The sequence below is a fragment of the Nannospalax galili genome, unplaced genomic scaffold (genome assembly GCF_000622305.1).
Source record: "Nannospalax galili isolate Female #2095 unplaced genomic scaffold, S.galili_v1.0 scaffold179, whole genome shotgun sequence".
In the NCBI taxonomy this organism is placed as follows: Eukaryota; Metazoa; Chordata; class Mammalia; order Rodentia; family Spalacidae; genus Nannospalax; species Nannospalax galili.
Window position 1 is genome coordinate 45,704 of NW_008342627.1, and position 22,232 is coordinate 67,935.

A 22,232-nucleotide genomic window follows, 5' to 3' on the forward strand; every position below is an offset into this window, starting at 1 on the left:
TCCTCCATTCTGTGATTTGTTCCACTTTGTTATATAACAAACAGTTCTAATGCACACTGACACATCCTGTCATATTTAAAATACTACATATATTTAGACAGTTTAACATTATAGTTTCTTAAAGGAGTATACGATTATGTTAAAGTTCTATGCTTTAAAATAATCTAGTCCACATATTCCTGAAAGTCCTGCCCTTTAGCCCGTTCTGCTCAGAGAGAGCATTTAGCAACTCCTACCACTCCGCATTAAAAAAAAAAGACCCAAATAAACAGGTACTTGTACAATGTCAAGTTTTTAGTCCCCTTTATATCCTTTATTAAAAAGCTTTTCATTGTATGTTTGTGTACACATCCATGTGCTTGTGTCATTTCCTCTCCTGTATGCACGTGTCCACATCAGACCCCCCTGGAGCTGACCCACAAGAGGAGCAGCACTCTGAACCACTGGCCATCTCTCTAGCCATTTACTTAAGAAAGGATTCCACAATTTTTCTGTTCTCAAAGCAGTACACAGCACAGTAAAGAATGTTTTCCAGTTAGTTTTCTGTATTAAATGTATGAAGATATTTGGAGCTCTCTGTGCACTAAAATTCTGTGTCTGTCTAAGCAAAGAAATATATGTGATTCAAAAATTCTTGGCAAAAATTAGAAAAACATTCCAATTACATAGACCCCAAAACCGAAGGGACAAATATGGTCCTCAAAATATAAAGAAAACCAGCCAATTACGAGCTCTACCTACAGCCTCCTAAGCAAGCCTTCACTGAGACACTGTGCCCAACTTATCCCACATTAATTGCCACACAATCTACTATTTCCTCTGGACAGTAGGCAGAACCACACTTCCACGTATGGGTGGCCCTGGAAGAACAACTAACTTCTGTAAGGTTACAGTCTATGAAGCACGGATGCAAACATAGTATGTAAAGACTACCAGAACTGATGGAGGATTTGCCACCACGTGGTCCACCACGACCGCGACCCCCAGAAACACTTCTGCCTCTTCCTCCTGGGCGTCTCCTGCTGTCTCGCTGATGTCGACTCTCCCGATCGTCTTCTCCTGCCAATGACCAATCACTCAGCTCATCTTTGCGCTCAGATTCTGTTTCAGAGGGGTTAGACAGCTCAGAATTTGTACCTTGGGAAAAAAGAGAGCATATAAGCCAATCAGGTGCCTGTAAACAGAGACACTTAAAAATTTTCAAAATCATTGCCTACAGTCTTGTTAAAGAAACATACTATCTTGTTTCAAAGGAAGCAAAAAGTAAAATTTGAAATTTAATATGATAATGCAATTAGAATCAAATGAAAAATTTCAGGAAATGCACAGTATTTTAAAAAATGCATTTAATATGGTAAAGTTTCTCCCATTTTTAGGTTTTGATAGCCTAAATCGTTAGCAACAATAAATATAACGGATATCCAATAGTCTGAAAATGAATTTCACTAGATTTAGCCACACAGTTTTAATTATATGGTGTTTTTACCTTTATTTAACTGACTCTAGGATGTGTATTTTCTCTCACATTTAAACATCTCTAAAATAAGAACACATATAACTGATCATCTTTCTTAAAAGGCCAGGAGTGTACTTCTCATTGACTATTCAAAAAGTTTTACTACTGCCTCAGATAGAAAGATATCTGAAATTACTGGAAAAAAACTAAGGTTTTGAGGAAATAGTTATGACCTAAAAATAGAAGAGAAACCATGACAACTAAAATGAAAAAAATTCAATAATTCTTCATCTCCTTCAGAACTTGTGTCAATTTCTGACTTCAGACCAATTTGATCGGACAGATCTGCTTCCCCTTCTCTTTTATCAATGAAAGCACAGTGTCCATCATGCCACATGTTACAGTTCAACTTTCCTCCTCTACGGATTTACTAACACACACATGGTCTAGGACAGAGGCAGAGCCCCATCTGATACTTAAGAATGTCCCCAAAAGCCTAGTAACATGCACAGAATTTCCCTTTGATAAGTTTGTCGCACAATTTTGAAGTTCATTAGCTCAAATACCAAATGATTTCATGAGGTATCAAAAAATAGGGTAAACTCCATGAGCATTTGACAACAGTAGTAAAACACAAGCACTCCTTAGAAACACAAAGTGTAATGATAAGGTACAGAAGTAAAATGTCAAGTCTGTCAAATCCAATGCAAATTACAGGAGAGGATTGTTAAGACAGTATCAGAAGAGCAATTCAGAATTTAAAAATTCCGTTTATTTTGACTCTCCTATTTTTGTTAGGCAGGAGACCCACAAGCAGAATACAGCATCCCCTTATTTCTCCAAATGGCCAAAGAACACGTTAACTGGGTATCATCTCATCATCAGTGAAACCTATCCGTGGAGTGTGCTTAAAAAGTAATGGTAGATAAATCTATTGTACTACTGTATCTTACCCAGCGATAAAAGTAAGGAAATTAACCTACATCTGGCATAAACAATCATCATTAACAAACTAAAGGTGGGCTAACAAATTGGCTAATATTCAAGTGTTTTTACGATCATAAAAAATCAAGTTGAGATCACAGGATGAGATGAGGAGACTGTCCTAAAATAACCAGGTGGGCAAAATTAACCTGGGGGTCTTTAAAAGTGGAAAATCTTCCTCAGCCTTGGAATGCGGCATGGCAGCATGATGAGGCTCTGCAAGGATGCAATTAAAAACTGAGGCAGGTGGCCACTAGCTAGCCAAAATCCAGAAGTCCTTTCTAGAAGCTGGAAATGTCAAGGGAGCTCCAGAAAGAGACGTATGGCCCTGCTGACACTGAAGAGGCTTAGAACACTGAACTGCAGGTGCGCTTTCTGACATGCAGAACTGTTAAGAAAAGCCTATGCCTCCAACCCTCCAGGCTTGTGGTAGTTAATACTGCTGCTCCAGGGAAACCGCTATCATAATAACCTCTCAATTGTGTAAAGAAAAAACACAGGGTACAAGAAAAAAATTCCCAGAAAAAGTTTTTAGGAATGAGTCAGGCCACACACATGCAAAACTACTTTTTAACTAAATTTCAAATTCGAGTTTTCCCTTTTCTACAACTTTTAAATATTACTCGTATCAAGTAATATAATGGTCACGTGATAAAAAAACCTTTCTGAAAAGTGTTGCAGACATCCTATCTGTAACTAAATTCAAATCATTTTCTCTAAGGCTACTTCACAAGATAGTGTTTGCAGTTTTACAAAGTAAGTCTGCCATCTACTGAAGGATCTGCATAGCTTTCTCCAATTCAAGGGATTTCCTCTGCATTCTCCCATATACCTATTATCCACTCTTTTGTTTTTTTGGTCTTTTTTGAGACAGGGTCCTTCCTGTAGCCCCAGCTGACCTGGAACTCACTATGTAGACCAGGTTGGCCTGGAACTCAAGAGATCTGCCTGCCTCTGTCTGCCTCCCCGAGTGTTGGGACTATAGGTATGCACCACCATGCCCGGCTACCATTATCCACTCTTAAAGTCATTTTAGCAGAGTGAGCCCTCATCAACAAGCAAACTTCTGAGACAGTAATCAAACTGTTCAATGAATTCATCAATCTTGCCACTTGAAAGCCACACATGATTATATGCTAATTTAGGCTTTAAAAAAAATTACTAAGAATATATCTGATTTATATTTAATTATTCTTATCAAATATACTTTAGGGAATAGAGCAATAATTTACAATTATCCATCTCTTACAGGCTGACATGTCTACACTGCACTGGAACTTTCCCAGGCTTCACTAACGGGTCTATGAAAATGACAACAGGAAGTATAAAGAGATAATACTGAAGGGAGACCCAACGTTCCGCTTCTACAGAAATGAAGACGGTCCAAGTTTAGTCTAACAAGAGCCTCAGCAGATGATTCCTTGGTCAAACAAGAAGTCTGGGTCTGAATCTACACAGTGGAATCCTGTTCACCTCTACTTTCTGTCAACACTTCCTACAAATATTTCCACAGAACAGGATGAGCACAAAGAAAGGAAGAAAAAGAAAAGGGATGGGCCAGCGGATGAGGTCACTGCTAAGACTGAAGTCCAAGTGTAGAAAGATGGACCAGCTCCAAAGCTAAATAAGAATAAATGAGAGTTTGAGATTAGAGAATTGTTAACGATCACCAATCCACTGATCTGTTCCTACCTGGGTTCGACCCCCATCTTCACACTGAAATACAATAAAAATGTTCACTGTCAAACACTAATTATCTTTTTAAGCCTTCACTTTAAGGAAATGTTATCACAAAACAGTTCCACACGATGTATTAAGGCATTCAAACCTGCAAAGTCAGCAATATTATTTCAAAACCTGCTGAAGATGCATTATATGCAAGAGTAGTCCCGTGATCAGTCTACTTTTTCACTTTTAATTCTTACAGGTAGCAGCATCACCACCACCACCAGGCTTTATGGAAAATACGTGAAACCGCATTTAGGTGGAAAACGGGCTTTACACCTATAATCCTAAATATGTATTAACAACTTAAAAATATGCTCTACTTCATTGTGTAACTGACTGTAAACTATAAATCTTTACTGGCACTATTGTAAAGCCTGTCAGCAGTAGGAACACATGTACTTCAGAGCCACCTTCCACCCTCCAACCCAGTTCAGAGCCATTATGATCAAAATGCCGAGCGGCGCCGAACTACAACTACCGCTACAGAATAAAAATGTTTTTACCGTAACCGGAGGTGTAATTAGGGCCCCGTCGACCTCTGCCTCTTCCACTATAAGACCTAGAACCTTGTACAGAAGACACGGTACTTTCATCAGTGGCATATCCTTTCTCTCTTTCAGGCCCTCTGGTGGAAGAAGGTCTGAAACCCATACCAATCTGCCGCAGCTGCTCGTCAATCTGCAGGCGCTCCAGTCTTAGCTGTTCCACTTCCTGCAACCAAAACAGAAGTCTTTTTTCCTTCTTTATTACATTTGCCTATTTATATTTTTACAGATACATACATACAGTGCATGTGCATGCCAAACTTCCAGTGTGGAGGTCAGATGACAACCTGTGAAAGTGCCCTCTCCTTCCCCCACATACCTCAAGCTATGAGCCAGGCTATGAGCTCAACCCAAGTCTTCTTACACAAGTATTTTTTCCTTTTTGAAGGCCTAGAGCTAGAACTATGCTCCTATCAACTGTGTTCCCTACCACTATGACCTTCAGCAGCCTGTGTTCACAAAGCCATGTCTTGGTCACCTCAACATACACTGCTTTACGTGTGTTAAACTGTGTTTAGAGGCTGTATAATGGACTAAAAATAACGTTAAGTGGCTCAATTAAAAGTTCATAATATTACCAGACATTGTCCTTTTCAAAAAAATAAACATTGTGTGTGTGTATGTGTGTGTGTGTTGGCATGTATGGGCACATGTGTGACAGGGGCATGCCTGTGGAAGTTAGAGGATAACTTCTAGGAACTGATTCTCTCCTTCCACCAACCAAGTTCTAGGTATTGATCTTAGGTCACCAGGCTTGGCCGCAAGTACCTTTACCCCCTAAGCCATCCTGCTGGCCGAAATATTGTCCCTTTAACAGGGAGATGAAATTGTGCTGAATTAAGTACGATTACTACCTATGAAAGGTAAAGCATACCTTGAGTTATTCACAATCTAGATGGTAGGTAGACTTGATCATTTAGAACCTGAGGTCCCTCCACGATGTCTGACAAGGTAAGGTATCTGGACAAAGCTTTTGGCTAAGACTAGACTACATTGTAAGGCACCGGCCTGAAATGCCAGTATTGGACTGGGTTTGAACAGACTGCAAGGATAAGGAGTGGCACTCTCAGGTACTCTTTCCAAGTGTTAGTACCACTGTGAGATGGGAAGGAAAGGACTAGCAGAGCGCAGTCCAGGACATGGCCATGAACCAGAAAACCAAACAACAAAAGGAGACTGGAAACTACCACCACAGTGTTTACGACCTTAGAGCACGTCCCTTCTACAGTCCTTGCCCATTATGCTTTAACTCCAATTACCAAAAGGGGACTGAGGGTATAGCTCAGAAGCTGATTCCGGGTTATAACACACGGGCTCTGGGCTCGGATCTCCAGCACCAAGCTTCCAGCTCAATTAATGAATGACATGTTTTTCATGTAGTGCAGCTGACTCAGATAACATCAGTTACCAAGGAAGCTCAATTTCACTTTGAGATTTGCATCCTATGTATGTTTAAACTAGAAACAAAATGGCTCTTATAAAGAACAGGAAGCTATGGAATGATGACGCTCAATTTCTATGAACCTGAAAAGTGGCCATTTCTTAAACCACCACCAACTCAGAAAAAAGATTTCATCCCCCTCCACCCCACCAAAAACTGTGCCTAGGGGCAAAGGACACTTTTTTCTTAAATTATCATGGAACATAAACTAGGCAAAACTGAATCTGAATTAAAAACATTTAAGCACTTCAAACTTACACTTAAACAGGTTATGTTCAATGTGTGGATAAACATGTTTGTTGTTAATAAACACAGCAAGGACAAAGGGTAAATGAACAGCCTACGAACCTTTAAGTAAGCGATATGGTATTCTAGGAGAACTTGCACATTCCCAATACTTTCTTTAGTGCCGACAAATACAAAAGGAACCATTCCCTGTAAGAAAGCACAATGTCCTCATTACTTAATATTTAACAAAGTTTTAGCCTGAGTTTAACACGCTAACACGTAATTTGGGAAATTATTCTACAACTCACAAATTTTCAATGGTTTATTTGTGTTAAAATTTACACTTCAGTGTGCCAAAAATTTAGGGAAATCACATTTTAGCAAAATCAGTCCATACCCATTTTCTGATTTTTAATTCAATCTAATGTTCCAAGAATACAAACCAACTTTCTAACAAAACATTCACTCAAACTGGCCATGGACTCTTAAACTAGATAGGTCATCTTGATAGGTACAAATTCAGAAATACCCCTCTAATCCGTGGTCAGGTAAGATTGTGAGCCAGTAACCCAGACACCTGCATATTATCTCAGCACAGGAGCCTGACGCAACAAGACTGTCATAAGTTCAAACCCATCCAATGAGAACCTTTTTTTTTAAAAAAAAAGGCTGAGTTGTCTGTGTACTCTGTATGTTCAAGTGTGTGTTTCTAGCCACTAAAAGACATGTCACACACAGATCATAGTAATTTCCATAACGTAAAAATATAAGAAGTACTGAATAGCAGATACCAAGTCACAGAAAATAAACACCAAAGAACTAAACTCAGTCTGCTGTTTCCATGGACACATTTCAGACCAAGAGGATGTTACAAAGAAGCAAAGCGAGCTAATATGGCTGACATGTTTTTCCGCTTTATAAACTCATTTCAGCCTACAAACGTCCAAGGAAAATCACAGTAAGGCTCACACTCCCTGCCAGTCTCCATTTTCCTCGGTCTACAAAACATGACCGAAATTACTTGAACAGACTAGCTCAAGACCTTTCAGTTCAAAACATAAGCATACTTTCAAAGTAATTTTTAAAATTACAATCAGTGACCTTTAACTACAGTTGATTGAAAAGTAGAAAAGCACCAGGACAGTTGCCAAGGACACAGCCCACAAAGCTAAAGTGACTGAAGAGCTCCTTCCAACTGTGAAGGTGTAAAATGAAGGGCCGACAGTGCCCTCGGGATTTGGCAAGTAGAGAAGGCATGCAAAGCATATGCCTATGTGAGTGCACATAACCAGCCTGGGCATATGCGGAGGTCAGAGGACCCGGTCAGAAGACAACTTTGTAGCATTTTCCCCCCTCCCGCCATCACATGGTCTCTAGGGACCACTTTCATTCTCTGGACCACATCACCTGCCCCAACCAAAAAAGGAGACACTTAAAAATACAAGTTAGAAAAGCATGTGAGGCATGCGCTCTCACAAGCAGACTGAAGGCAAGCAGCTTGTGATGGTGACAAGAAGGGCTAGTCTCTTCACCCCCATCTTACACATCCAATGTGCTGGATGAATGAAGACCAACTGCAGCTAGCTCTCTGCAAGTTTCTCAGCCCTCGCAAGAAATGGCAATACCTTGGGCCAAACTACATACACAGGTAGTAAGCTCTTATTTACCAAGAAGAAACCAGAAGAATAAACTTGGGCTAAAATGGGAATACTGGAAAGCAGGTGGGAACTAGTTGAGTTAAGGGAAGACTAGCTTTTACTATCAACTTAAAATTTTATTCTTGAATCATTTAATGGTCCTGGCCATCCTATCTTCAGACCAGTACTTAGGGGGGTGTACATTAGGTATATAGGTGAGAAGTAAAGATTATCCAGTATGATACCATCAGTTTTAATTCTTATCTCAAAGGCATCCTAAAAATTACTGATGTTATAAATGTCCTGCTTTCTGGATGATTATTTGAGATAGTCCTCGACTTGTTCTCAGGCATACAAAGCCCAAATCAGCTATACAACAGCAGACCAATGGACCCACAAATTTGAATGAACACCTTAAATTAATACACAAGCAGTTAACAACAGAATTGTAAACAAGGTAACAGGAGAAGCACAGACTGAAAAGGTAATTTCAGAAAGACGAGAGTTGAATTAACAGCAACATAAAAGCATAAAAGATTTTCACCAGAAACAGCTAATGATTTCCAGATTCTGCAAAAAGGTCAGAGAATGATCCAGAACTGTTCTGTATTAGACTGTTTTATGAGTATCAAGTTCTACAGCTCACTCTCCAGAGTGAAAAAGAACTGAGATCATCAAATAGAAATCTTTATGACAAGAGCTGGCTGGTAAAGCACTGACAAACCAAACTAGACACACAATAAAAAATCATCTGTGTTCTAAATATGTGAAGCAGTAGTGTAAGGAATAGACAGATGTTTTAAAGACGAGGAAGCACTGAATCAACTAGTTAGTTCAGCAGAAATTTCTGAGATGATTCAAGATAAGCTAGCTTAACCAAGGAACGACCACGAAAGCAAACACTTACGTCTTCTCTAGGTAGCTTATGTTCATTGTCTCCTTCAATTCTTACCCGAACCACACCAGATTTATCCACTATTTCTTGAATAACTTTGCCATTTTTTCCAATTACTTTTCCTTTAGTAAAAGAAAACAAATAGAAGTTAAAAACCAACTCTGCAACTTCCTATCAAATTATAACCACAGCAAGATCATTCATTTCACTTTTGACCGCCTCATCTAGAGGTGATCAAGGAGTTTCACACTCAGTCCACATCTTTCCGCTCAGTACGCCTAGGACTCTAGCGGAAACTGGCAGTGCTGCTCATGTTTTCAACTGCTGCTCCTTCAAAACCTTGCCACGGCCTATGTAAAGGAGAAAGCCGTGCGACACTGGCATTAGCCATGTCAATCTGTTCACTTTTTATATGGAATATTCAAATTAAAAAATGTCTTTAAGTCTCTATTTGTCCAAAAGATATGTGACTTGAAAACAATGTAATAATTTCTGTAAAATTAATCGCTTACAATTAAAAAAATATACTGCTATATTCCAAGACCATAATTTTCTATAGCTACATACAGCATGTATGTTATCCTCGCTGTCTTGCTGAGTAAAAATGACACAAAATTCAAGATTTTTACCTTCACACGTGAATGGTAAATCTGTCAAGTAGCAGGTAGTGAACATACAGTAACTAAAGGAGAAACTCAGAGGGGAACATGGACAGGCTTCTCCCTGTTATAACGATGAACCCGGAGAAACCATGTGCACAATCATCTAATAACGTGTACTATATCATCTAATAACACAAGTATCTGTCTGCAGTCATCTAACAACATAAGGATCTGGTACATTCTTGGGATGTCTGCAACAGATGTACCCCTCAGGAAGTTAACAGCAGTCTCATATTTATAAGCCTACATCACAATTTTTTAAATCAAATCACTTTCATAAAAGCTTAATTTTGGTTAAAAGGAGATAAAAATGAAAGTATGTCTCACTATTTGCTTGAAAGAGTAATTTCCACTAAATAAGGACCGTAATAGTAGTAAACTGGTCAATACAGCAAACTCTCTCTAATGGGATCTTCTGAATTTCTTAGTTCTACTCTCAAACTTCCCTCCTTATCAATATAACCCAATTTAAGGAACAGAAACTGAATAGGTTAAAAAGACATCAGAGAATTCACATGATTTGTATGTTCTGAGAAGCCGTAACAGCAGCACATAAAAACAACCTCCACTGTTAACACAAGGCGCTCAATTAGTAACTTCATCCTGGGTCCTGCTAAAAGTGAAGTTGATGGCCAGGCATGGTGGTGCACATTTTTAATTCCAGCACCTGGGAGGCAGAGGCTGGCACACCTCTGTTCTACGTAGTGAGTTCCAGGACAGCCAGGGCTACATAGTGAGGGCCTGTCTCCAAAAGCATTAAACACAAAGTTCATGGAGCATAAGCCCTTCCCCCAAAATCTTGAAGCGCTTGCTTCTTGGAGCCACACGTGGAGCAGTAAGCCTCCATCACCCTCTGGGTCCTCGGCAGGGACCTACCTGCAAGTCTTACTTGGTCCCACCAGAGACCTTCAATATTTTAAATGATCATTTCCAAGTTTAAACTCCAGAGCATATTGACAAACTGAAGCAGACCTGTAGTATAAATTGAGCATTGAGTATAAATGTTGAGGGACATAGTAAAAGTGATTCAAGAGGCTTTTAAGAGGTGAAAGGTTTTGATCCATTTTCAAATCAGTATTCACAAAATAAGTTTTGTCTTTGATTTGGGACGGGGGGAATGGTCTAATGCTGAACTCCATGTAAAGCAACCCTAACTTACCCACCAGCGGTCCTCACTCCCTTCTATTCCTTGGGCCGCCTCTCCCTTTCACTTGGGAACAGGACACATAACTAGTTTTGAAAGGAATGCTTCACCCACGAAACATTTAGGAGGCAAACAGTATTATTACACAAGACAGGAACACAAAAACCAAGTGTTTCACCAGTGTCAAGTAGCCCCCAATAATAATGCATGCTTCCTCAAGGGCACATGAGCAGTCCTGATCACCAAGACAGTCAAGACACAACAGTAGACAAAAGGTTACATAGCACAGACTCCCATCCTTACGCTGGTAACCAGATAAAGAATCAGGGACCTACAGAAACATCAAATTTCCATTTCTTAAATATTATGCATTTCATTCATGACTAATGCCAGAAATTCTGTACGATCAAGTTATCCTTATAGAATTAAGATGGAAAGAAATCCCATTTCCTTTTCATTAACCTTCATCAAAATACTTAGACAAGTGAGGAAATAATGTTCTGTGGAGCAGCTACCACAATCCTCATCACGTGACCCAGGTCAATAATTGATTTAAAATAGACAAAACAACCCAACAACCCAAAAGCAGCTCTTGTGAGTGCTGAGTGAACAGAGCACTTCCCTAATATGAGCGAGGGCTTGGGTTGAGTCCCTAGTACTGATGAGGAAAATAAAAGCCAAGATGGTAAAATGTATGTCTGTGTGGGGGTGGGGGTGTCCAGGCAATATGACATCAAGATAGCTCAGAAAGTGAAGGTGCTTGCCACACAAACCCAAATTCTATCTCCAGAACCAATGAAAGGTAGGAGAACTAGACAAGGTGGTTCTCTGAACTCCAAGCACGTACCTCAGTGTATGTGTCCACACAGATACTCCAAGTCTGTGTGTGGGCATGTGCATGCGTGCACACGCATACACACATGAACATACACACTTTCAAAGGTTCAAAATTTCATTTAACAAACATAAGGTTTCTAATCTCACATTCATTAAAATTCATTAATTTTTATCTTTTATTCAATTTTAGAAATTCAGCCTCTCTAACAATTCACTATACAGTGAACAATGGACACCAAGAATTAAAAAGCCGCGTTTACATTAATTGACAATATATTTCACCTTTATGGGGGCGGCACATTTTTTAAGACAGGGTCACCTCGTAGTCCCAGCTGACCTGGAACTCCCTACATAAATCAGGCTGGCCTCAATCTCATAAAGATCCACCTGCCTCTGCCTCCTGAGTGCTGGGCTTCTATCCAAACATTTGGAAAATTTTTCACGAACACTACTAGTATTTGAGTTACAACCTTAAACAAAGTCTCAGGATATAAATAACTTTTCCTACATGTGCACTGGCCTTTGTAGAGACCGACCAGAGGCCAACTTCAGGTGGTTTCCTCTATCGCACCCTGCCTTATTTTTTGAGATGGGCGTCTCTCACTAAACCCACAGTCCATTATCTCAACTTAACTGTCTTGCCAGTAAGGTCCCAGGAGCTGACCCTGACACCCCACCCCACCCCCACCCCAGGGCTATAGATATGCATTGCCCAGGGGCTTCTGTGTGGGTGCTGAGGGTCTAAACTCAGGTCCTCACCCACTGAGCCATTTCACTAGCCCTTCCACTGCCTCCTAAAGACCCAAACAAGCATTTTTTCAGAGGGATGTGCTTTAGGCCCTCTCCAATTTTACTGTGTAGGGTGTGACATATAGCACACGTACAGAGAGAAAATTTTCTAAAGGCAGAATAGGACTCATTATATAAATGGAACACAAAAGGCTAAAAGAACTTCCTTAGGGTCTAAACAAGGGCAACAAACACACGCTCCTGGTATTATGTTAGCGCCCATGTGTGTCAAGTAGCACCCAAAGAAGCAAACAGGCTGGAGATACAGCTCAGTAGTATATGCTACCATGTATCGGGCCCTGGTATGGTCCTCAGTTTCCCAAAGGCACAGGGCACATTGTTGGCAGCATCATTAATTAACATAATTAATGTGGGTTTAACCACAGCAAACTCAAAACTATTTGTCACTCAACTTATAAACTCATGGGTTCAGTCATTTCCACTGACGGTGACCACAGTGAACCTCCCCTCACATCAACTTCCTTCTCTCCTGCCCATGACTTCTTACCTTATCCTATGCCTTTGCAACAAGCAATTATTATTTATTCAGAGCCTACTGTGTAGACGTTTATTACTCTATTGTTAGTCCAAAGTTACTTTTACTTCCGCACTAAACAAAAGAAAAAAATTATCACAAACACCTTCATAATACATCCGCTATCACAATTTTGGTGGGTGTATGAATGAAAAAAAAGGCATTAAACGGGAAATAGGAAAGAACCTAAAGAATGAGAAGACTTAAGGAAAACAGTAATAACAAATGTTATACAAATTATGGGTCTTATTAGTGAGTCACTGTACAGAGCAAATACACCTTACTTTCTAGGCATGAAAATAAAAAGGCACAAGTCACAAAATATTGTCAAAGAAACAAACAATAGAGCACATTATAATTAAGTATTCTAAGGATACTAATAATCCAAGTAAATTAATTTACATAATAACATTTACATCTTACTTTTGTATAAGCACCTACCAACAAGATTCCTAGGAACTTGAATAAAATCCTCCACAAATTCCAAGAAACCTCTTGCCTTTTTTACAGCCTCGGCACTCTAGGTGGAAGGAAGACAAACAAAACTCCAGTTACCATTCCGGAACAACCCCAACCTCCAACACACGAGACAGAAGAAAATCCCCAACTGTTATGCTGTTATCAGAAGACTGCTCGGTCCACTGGAACGGCATTTCAGGTTAGGCTGTTTGTGAAATGGCTCAGTGGTGAGTGTTTGCCGGCCATGTGGAAAGACCTGGGTTCCATCCCAGCACCACAAAAAGCTACACATCTAAAAAGCTACTAGCTGGACACAGTAGCGCACACTTGTAATCCCAACACCCAGGAGGTAAGAATCACTGGCAAGTTCGAAGAGTCCATTCTACATACCAGTTCCAGACCAGCAAAAAGTTGCCTGGCTTTTCCAGAGACACATTTAAAAAAATTACCTACTGATAAGATCTCTTGAATCTTAAACTTGAATGGGTATTTTATCAGACTAGAAAGTGGAGAATAAAAAAAGAGAAGGCCAGGTGCTGTGGGGCATGCCTTCAATCCCAACGTGCAGGAGGCAAAGGCACGTGGCTCTCTTCTGAGTTCTAGTTCCAGGCCAATTTGTTCTACATAGTAAGACCCTCCCTGTGTCTCCAAAAGAAGTGATTTTAATGGGACTTTCTTTTGTTGTTTGTTCCTTAATAAAAACCATAGCTCAAAGGTATTCTGGGTTTACTTCACCATATACCCCATGCAATAAATAAGCAAACATTCAATCTTCAAAAGCTACAAGGTAAAATCACCATCATCATTTTACACCAGAAACTGAAGTTAATGCCCAAGTGCACTTGTGGCACAAACAGAACTCACCATGTGTGACAGCTCAGGCCTTTAATCCCAGCACCTAGGAGGCAGAGGCAGGTGGCTCCCTGGAGGATGGAGGCCAGCCTGGTCTACATAGTTAGTGAGTTCCAGGCCAGTGGGGGGAAAACAAAGCCACAGAACTCCACTGTAGGCAGTGTGGCTCAAAGCTGTCCTCATAGTGACCATGTCACGCTGCCCATTTCTTAAGACCTCAGTAATAAAGACTATCTGCTCAGGTAATGACTTCTAGTCTGATTTTACATGCATAAACCTTTACTTCAAAAGTATTTTACTGGCAAATGAAATGGTAGATAGAACACGATGAAACAGATTGCTAATATGCCAAAGTTAAGTGAGCAGAAGAGGGGACACACAACTCACCTCCCCATAGATTCTAAACGTTCCAGTGTCCTCGTCTAACTCAATGGCGGTAACTCCAGGAACCTTCCTAGCTTGCTGTATGTTACTACCATGGGTTCCTATCGCCAGGCCCATTAAATCTTCTCTCACAACAAATTCTTCATGAAAAGCTGCTGCAAGTTGTTTTGTACACTAGTGAAAGAGGGAAGTTGGGATTTTTTAAATAAAATTTTTGTATACTGATTCTCACAGCATCCTTCAAAACAATCAAGAAGTTACAGAAATCAAATATGCTACAACTCAAGATGGTTAACACTACTACCTAAGGGAAACCAGTCAAAAAGTGTGAAGACCACACTCATACATATGAGTAATGAAATTTATAGAAAAAGTGAAAAGTTCTTTTGATAGCCTTAACAAATACAAGGCCATTAAAGTGAAAAGTTCTTTTGATAGCCTTAACAAATACAAGGCCCTGGAATGGACTTAATTTTTAACTTAAAAAAAAATTGTAATTAAAACTATGAGAATTTTAACTAGACATGGTGCCAAGAACATCATAGATTATAGGTCTCAAGAAACAAGCTAGGTGTGCCTGGCGCACCTCTCTAATCCCAGCACTTGGGAGGCAGAGGCAGGAGACACTCTATGAGATTGAGTCCAGCCTGATCTACAAAAAGAATTCTAGGCCAGATGGGGTTATAAAGAAACCCTATCTTTAATAAATTTTTTTAAAAAGTTGTGGGATCTGGAAAGAGGAGGGAAATGGGAAGCTGTTAAAGAGTTTTGGTTTTACAACGTGACAGTTCTAAAGACTGACTGACCAAGAATGTAAATAATGAACTATACACTTAAAAAATTAAAGATGGTAAATTTTCTATTGAGTATTTACATTTGTTTTAAATGAAAGACAAAATAACTTTAACAAGGTCAAAAACCAATCTCTTACAGAATAAAGGAATTATAAAATGAAAACAAAAACTGCCTGTGTCTTTTTAATCCCAGTCACAGAAAATAGTAATTCTAAAACAATTTTCCACAATTAGACACAAGTAGCTCCAAGTCAGATGACTTATTTCAAAATTCATTCATAAATTCTTTGGAATTCTTCAGGGCAGTCACCAATCTGCCCTATGGATAAACACATTCCAGTTATTCTTAAGTTAGGAGTGTGTGTGCATCTACAGTGGAAAGATGACAGCAAGAGCTGGAGCAGCAGTCTAGTGAGGCACAGTGGACAAGAGGGGAAACAGCCTAAGACTAGACACAGACGCCAACAACAGGTTTAGTGCTAGAAGCTGCATGCCGTGAGACACCGCATCCTTAATCCTCCTCTCTCTTACACAAGAGTTGCTACAGTGAACTAAGATCCCTCTGACAGGGACGGGAACAGCTAACGGCTCTCCTAGGTCCCCTAGTCACTGGTCTCTGGAGCTCTTTAGCACCTTCCTAAACCAACAAGAAAGCTAAGAGGCATTTACAAAACAAATGCTATGTTTAATAGAAGTAAAATGGAATAATAATTTCCCCAAGGACTCTCGATGTCAGCCAGATCCAGGCCCAGGTTGCCTTCTTTAACAGTCAAGTAGTGTGAGCCACAGAAGATGCAGAACTTACTTGTGAACACAAGAGACACAAAAAGTAAACCTACTCACTTCTAAATGCTTGGTGGCCTCCTCATTTCTGGACATCAGCATCAGCTTTGTGCGGATACTCCGCAAATGCATGTCACTTAAGATATTTACTCTCTTCACAGTTGCTTCACTGGCCGACTGCAAATAAGGCAATCATTAAAGGGTTAATCATTTTTCCAGATAATGCAAGCATGTCTTCTAAATGAAGTAATCCTTGACTCTTATCTATGACATTTCTTCTCTTCACCCTAAGTTCCCTCACTTTAATCTTACTTTCCTTTCCGAATTCCTGTATTACTTACATCTGGTGCTCAGAATATGTGTGTTAGCGGGAAATCCAACCCTCTATACATTAAGTAAAGGGTTAATCATTTCTCCAGATAATGCAAGCATGTCTTCTAAATGAAGTAATCCTTGACTCTTATCTATGACATTTCTTCTCTTCACCCTAAGTTCCCTCACTTTAATCTTACTTTCCTTTCCGAATTCCTGTATTACTTACATCTGGTGCTCAGAATATGTGTGTTAGCGGGAAATCCAACCCTCTATACATTAAGGAGCCAGGAATAGAGGTCCGCCTTTAATCCTAGCACTTGGAGGCTAGCCTGGCCTGAATATCAAGACCCTGTCTGTCTCACATAGCCAACCACTCAAACAAACAAAGTTTCTTCTAAGCCCAGAAAATTAATATAGCTGCAAGAAATTTCTCCTAAACATTATTAGTAAAGTCATTATACACAATGCTTAACATAAGCTTTTTAAAAAATATCTACTAATAAAACCTATAAATTGGTCATCAATTAACTTAAAATATGGCTATTATCTTACCAGTATCATTAGCTGTGTGGTTTCTGGGTGATAAAAAATCCTGCATGCTCCTACTGCTTTCTTAAAATCTTTATGAGCATTCTCATTAGCACACCTAAAGAAATGCAAGCGCATGACTTCAGTGCAGGGTTAAGTTTAGGGAGCGTAGAGTATAATCTCAGTATTTCATATTTTGTTATCTCCCACTAGAACTTTATTCAAAGTGTGTGTGCGTGTGTTGGGCACGTGCATGAGTGCTGGTGCCACAAGAGGCCAGAGGCATCAGATCTCCCCAGAGCTGGAGCTGCAAGTGGTAGTAAGTTGCTCAACATGGGTGCCAGGATTGGAACTCAGGTCCTCTACAAGACTAGAATGTGCTCTGAACAGATAAGCCATCTCTCCAGCCCCTTAAAAAGATTTTTCTATATAAGATTTTGATTGGTTGGTTGAGGAACAGTTTTGTAGCACTGAAAAATCTTAGCTCAGAAATCAGTTCAATACACAGAATTACTCACGCTTCTCTCAAATCCTCAGGAACATCCACTGTGCACTTAAAGAAGGTATTTTTTTTGACAGTTTTATTTTGATTGACAGGCCGAAGTCGTTCAAAGGTGACTATTTCATTGTAAGTGGCATCACAAGCAGCATATTCAATGACATAAAACTAAAAGACATCAGAACACTTTAAAATCCCATGCAAACAAAAATACCTAACTTTAGATGAAGCTGTAGACCTCCCCTTATGCAAAGATTAAGGACAGTTTAATCACATCATGTAATCTAGATTCTAAACTTTAACAAGCATGAAGTGTAGTGCTCTACAGGCTTGTGTAGCTGGAGAGCAGCTCTGGTGTTGACCAATGTGAAATAGTACCGCAACCAATAGTACAATGAATTTTTGAAACATCAACTACTTCTGAGGTAGGCTTTCAGAAACAAAGCATTTGAGGTAGTATTTACAGAAACCAAGAGTTGAGTTATTTCCTTGGAAAACAGTAGCAAGGGAGCACCAAGGTCCCTTACCTCTCCCTTCATCATCCGAACTTTGGCCAGCCACCATCCACACGGCTCTTGGTCATTTGCTCTTGAATACACCTGCAGAGGAAAACACTCCTTTATTTGTTCCCCAAAATTTTAATATTACAGATGTAAATGGCCAACTTCATTAAACTCATTCAAAAATGTTATTACTGAAATTAGCAAGCTAAACTCCGCTTAAGAAAATAGACTTTTCTTACCTAGAAATAAGGCTGAACACTTTGAGTAACTTGGCCTCTTGGTATTTTCTTTTACCAACATAAATATTACTTTAGTTGAATGCTTCTTACAAGTTAACATTGTTCATCAAAATTAAGAACTGCTTTCAGAACTAATACACCCAATTTTAAAAATAAAGATACTCAGGGCTGGAGATGGCTCAGCAGTTAAAGAGAACTGACTGCTCTTGCAGAGGACCTGGATTCAGTACCCAGCACCCACAGGGCAGCTAGCAACCATCCGTAACTCCAGTTCCAGAAGATCTGATGCCTTCTTCTGACCTGATCCATAGGCACTGCATGACAAAGATGCACATACATGCATGCAGGCAATACACAGAAAAGAAAAATATTTAAAATTAAAAAAATAAGGGCACCGAGACAACCAACCCTTTGCTAAAAACCACAAAAATCAAACCTCTTATAATTGCACAGCTGAAATGTAAAACATGAGACACCAAGTCTATGTAGCAGAGCTCAAGTATAAAAGCTGCCAACCAAAAAATTGGGTTTTTGTACTATTTCTGGTCATTGTCAAGATTGACTGTTTTGAGGTGGGGTCCCCTTATATAGCTCAGACTGGCTTGAATGTTGCATGAAACAAGGTTGACCTAGAACTCCTGCTCCTCCTACCTCTACTGTCAAAGGCCGATTTTATTTTTATTTCAGCTATTGATACTAAGACAAAAAACTTCACAATTCTGATACAATTTTCAAAAAGAAAACCACGATGGTAATAAGTGGTGTATTCCTACATTCCCAGCACTCAGGACGCTGAGGCAGAAGGATAGCACAAGACAAGCCTGGGCTACCCAGCAAGATCACTGTACTTATCTGACAATCATTTTCATTTTGGGGGGAGGAGGGCAGTGAACAGGACAGAATTCCACGTGTGTCCCAAGTGAGCCTCACACTTGTTATCTTCACTGTCCTGGGAGTGTCGGGATTATAGGCATACACCATCTTTCCCAGAAACAGTAGGCATATTCATCACAAACAGTTAACCGTGAAGACAGACACGCAGAATCTACCAAAGGTGAAGAGAAAGCAAAGGTACACACTATACATCTACGCCTGAGTGGTGGAGGCAAGACAGACACAGCACAGTATGAACAACATACTGTTCAGAGTGGGGATTTGGGGGGGGGGGTGTGCTTACTGTACTTTCTAAAAATTTCCAGTAATTTCTAGAATATATCACAAAAAAGTTCACTAATTATATGCATCACAAAATTTGAGATATTGAAGCAAAAATCACTAATTAGCAGAAAGATAAGTGACCTAACACCATACAGATCTGAGCTAGAGTCCTTAAAAATTCAAATGTATTATCATTCTTAATGTTTTAAGAACTCTGATCCAGCCAGGCATGGTGATACAGGCCTTTAATCCCAGCACTCAGGAGGTAGAGGCTGGCAGATCTCGGTGAGACTGAAGTCAGCCTGGTCTACTAGTGAGTTCCAGGCTAGCTGTGGCTAAGAGAGACCCTGTCTCAAAAAGACAAGAAAATAAATCTGATCAAGCTCACCAAAGTTAAGAATAATAGCATTTCCAAATCAAATCTCCAGCAATGTTACAAGTCATTAGCAGTAAAGAAAGAAGCAAAATTTTTCTATCAGCTACACAGATTCCTCTTACAAGTATATTTATTTAAATAAAAATAGGCACTACTAAAAAGAAACTGAAAACACACACCTCTACTTCATCTCCTTCACTAATTTCTTTCTTGATATCAGGTGGTGGTGGTAATCGAACTTCATTAAATGGAACCTGGCGTTCTGGTTGCCAACTGAAGGATTAGAAAAAGAATAAGAAACTTAAATTATTCTGAGAGTCCGTAAAATGGAAATATAGTTTCTGCTTAGTGCATGTCTTTTTCAAGTTTAGTTTATCATACAAAATGCCCTAAAGCAAACAAACAAATAAAAAAAGCCTTAAATCTGTAATTGCCTTTTTAGCACCCATGTTCACCAGAAGTAAAAAACATGAGGTGTTCAGGCTGGAGAGCACGTCCAGATGAGCGCTTGCTTGTGCTCACCATGCTCGCTGAGAGGGCTGAGGTTCATGCCCAGCACCAAAGCAAGTTTCTTAACTAGCTTACCTAGGAAATATTTCGTTTTCTTACTTTATTATCTTTTCCACAATGAATTCACATAATCAAGAGCCTAGAAAAGTTTTATCTTTGCAGCAAATAGGAATATATTAAGGACCTAATTTAGCTGCTATTATCCAACAGTTTTTATAATCAAAACTCTGTCTCTAAGTTTCCCCAGGCCGTTCATGTCCAGGAGGTAAACCCCACATAGAATGTTCCCAAGGCCAATGCTGAGCTAAAAGTCACAGATTTTGAAGTGCTTTCTTTTGGCCATTACTGTCTACATGACAGCTGCTTAAAGATAGTAATCACCGTCAACACCTGTTTCTACATGAAGCAGCTGTTAGGCAAAGATCTGTTCAGGCAGTTCCAGAAGCAGCTCAGATGTTGAACAGTTATTTGATGTTCAACTAAACAGTGCTCTTTCAGGACTCTTCTGACTAATCTTAGGATACTGTCTGCCACTTTTTAGACTACCTACTATAATACCAAGAGAATTCATTATCAATTCTTATTAGAATCAAGCAGTTAGATAACCCAAAACTTTATTCTACTATCAGTTACTTCTGGAACATCACTTCAACATTCTGGGCTTTTAGAAATCAAGTGAATTATGCCACTTGTGGCATTTACTGCTGCAAAAACTACTTACTGAATCATATCCATGTTTGTTTTGGCAAAGGGAGACATGAAAAATGACAGGTAAACTGTGGATACAAAAGCAAGTGAAGTGCTACCGAGACTGTACTGAAGAACTCATGACAAGCAAACACCCAAAGCACCCACTCAAAAGCCAGTCTCTTTCCAACCGGCAGTAACAGGACACTCCGTTTAGGAGCACCAGTCTTCAAACTTCAGACCCATCTTAAAAATAACTTACTTATTTTCAAAAACAACTGTGAGGGAGTCTTCATGGACATCTTTGATAAATCCCTGTATGAAACAAAAATAAAGTCTTATCAGTGTTGGTGTTGTTACCCAATGCTGAAAGGCAGTAACAGATACAAAGATGGTGTGTAATGATGAAAACCAAAACAAAACACACACAGGGCAAGAAGAATGAGGTGGACAAATCTGTCCCAGCACTCTGGAGGCTAAGGCTGGATTGCTGTAAATTCTAGGCTAACCTTAGCTACACACGCTAGACAGGTTTACAGAGCAAGAACATCTTAAGAAAAACAAAACACCAAGGGTAATCCCAGCACTCAGAAAATAGGATTAAAAAGTCAAGGTCATGTTTGGCTACACAGAAGTTCAAGACCAGACAGGGATACATGAGCCAGAGAGAGAGTGACAGAGACAGAGAGAAAAAGAGCACACACACTCTCCCGTGCGTGCGCGCCCATCGTTGGATTATAGGTATTAGTTGAATAAAGTGCTATTCAGGATTGTGACTAAGAATTCAGTAATTTAGTACTGTAACTAAACCTAAAGATCTGAAATCTTGTTGCTAGGTAACATCCCAGCTCTATTACTTGCTCATTCTTGAATATAGTTTTAACCTACTGGAATTAATTAGGTCTTACACCTCAGGAATAAAAACTTCAGAATGAATGAATGAATGAATGAATGAATGAATGAATGAAGCAAAGTTAAGAGCTCAACTCCATTGTAACTATCAGCCCAGCTATGGCAGAGTGAACTACGACCATCTCAGTTCTACTTTTCATACCTACTTCTTTCCCCCTCTGCATTAAAAAAAAACTGGGGGCCAGAAAGACAGCTCAGCACATAAAGGCACCTGAGACACAGCCTGAGCTACATACATTTTAGTCTGTTAGTCTCCATCCAACCAACCAGCCAGTCGGCCAGCACATGCCTGATAATCAAATCAAGAAAGAACAAAGATAATGGGACTTATTTTTTGTGTATCACACTGCTT

General features: G+C 39.6%; 1 protein-coding gene across 7 annotated transcripts in view; it reads right to left on the reverse strand.

The window, feature by feature from the left end:
* Window positions 1-21,283, reverse strand: part of Fxr1 (FMR1 autosomal homolog 1) — a 28,399-nt gene extending 7,116 nt beyond the window's left edge. For 3 of the 7 annotated variants that reach the window (XM_017799524.1, XM_017799527.2, XM_017799523.1), the window contains exons 1-13: window positions 21,231-21,283; window positions 19,951-20,044; window positions 18,023-18,094; window positions 17,515-17,663; window positions 17,021-17,114; window positions 16,214-16,330; window positions 14,580-14,750; window positions 13,323-13,401; window positions 8,927-9,036; window positions 6,503-6,589; window positions 4,822-4,879; window positions 4,672-4,734; window positions 934-1,137 (exon numbers count right to left, since the gene is read on the reverse strand). In XM_017799524.1, the coding sequence (XP_017655013.1) occupies window positions 934-1,137; window positions 4,672-4,734; window positions 4,822-4,879; window positions 6,503-6,589; window positions 8,927-9,036; window positions 13,323-13,401; window positions 14,580-14,750; window positions 16,214-16,330; window positions 17,021-17,114; window positions 17,515-17,663; window positions 18,023-18,037 (1,147 nt within the window). In that variant the 5' untranslated portion in view covers window positions 18,038-18,094; window positions 19,951-20,044; window positions 21,231-21,283. Of the gene's footprint in view, window positions 1-933; window positions 1,138-4,671; window positions 4,880-6,502; window positions 6,590-8,926; window positions 9,037-13,322; window positions 13,402-14,579; window positions 14,751-16,213; window positions 16,331-17,020; window positions 17,115-17,514; window positions 17,664-18,022; window positions 18,095-19,950; window positions 20,045-21,230 lie in introns of all 7 variants that reach the window. The other 4 variants (XM_008838638.2, XM_017799522.2, XM_017799526.2 and 1 more) reach the window with 2 other exon arrangements.
* Window positions 21,284-22,232: the final 949 nt, after the last annotated feature.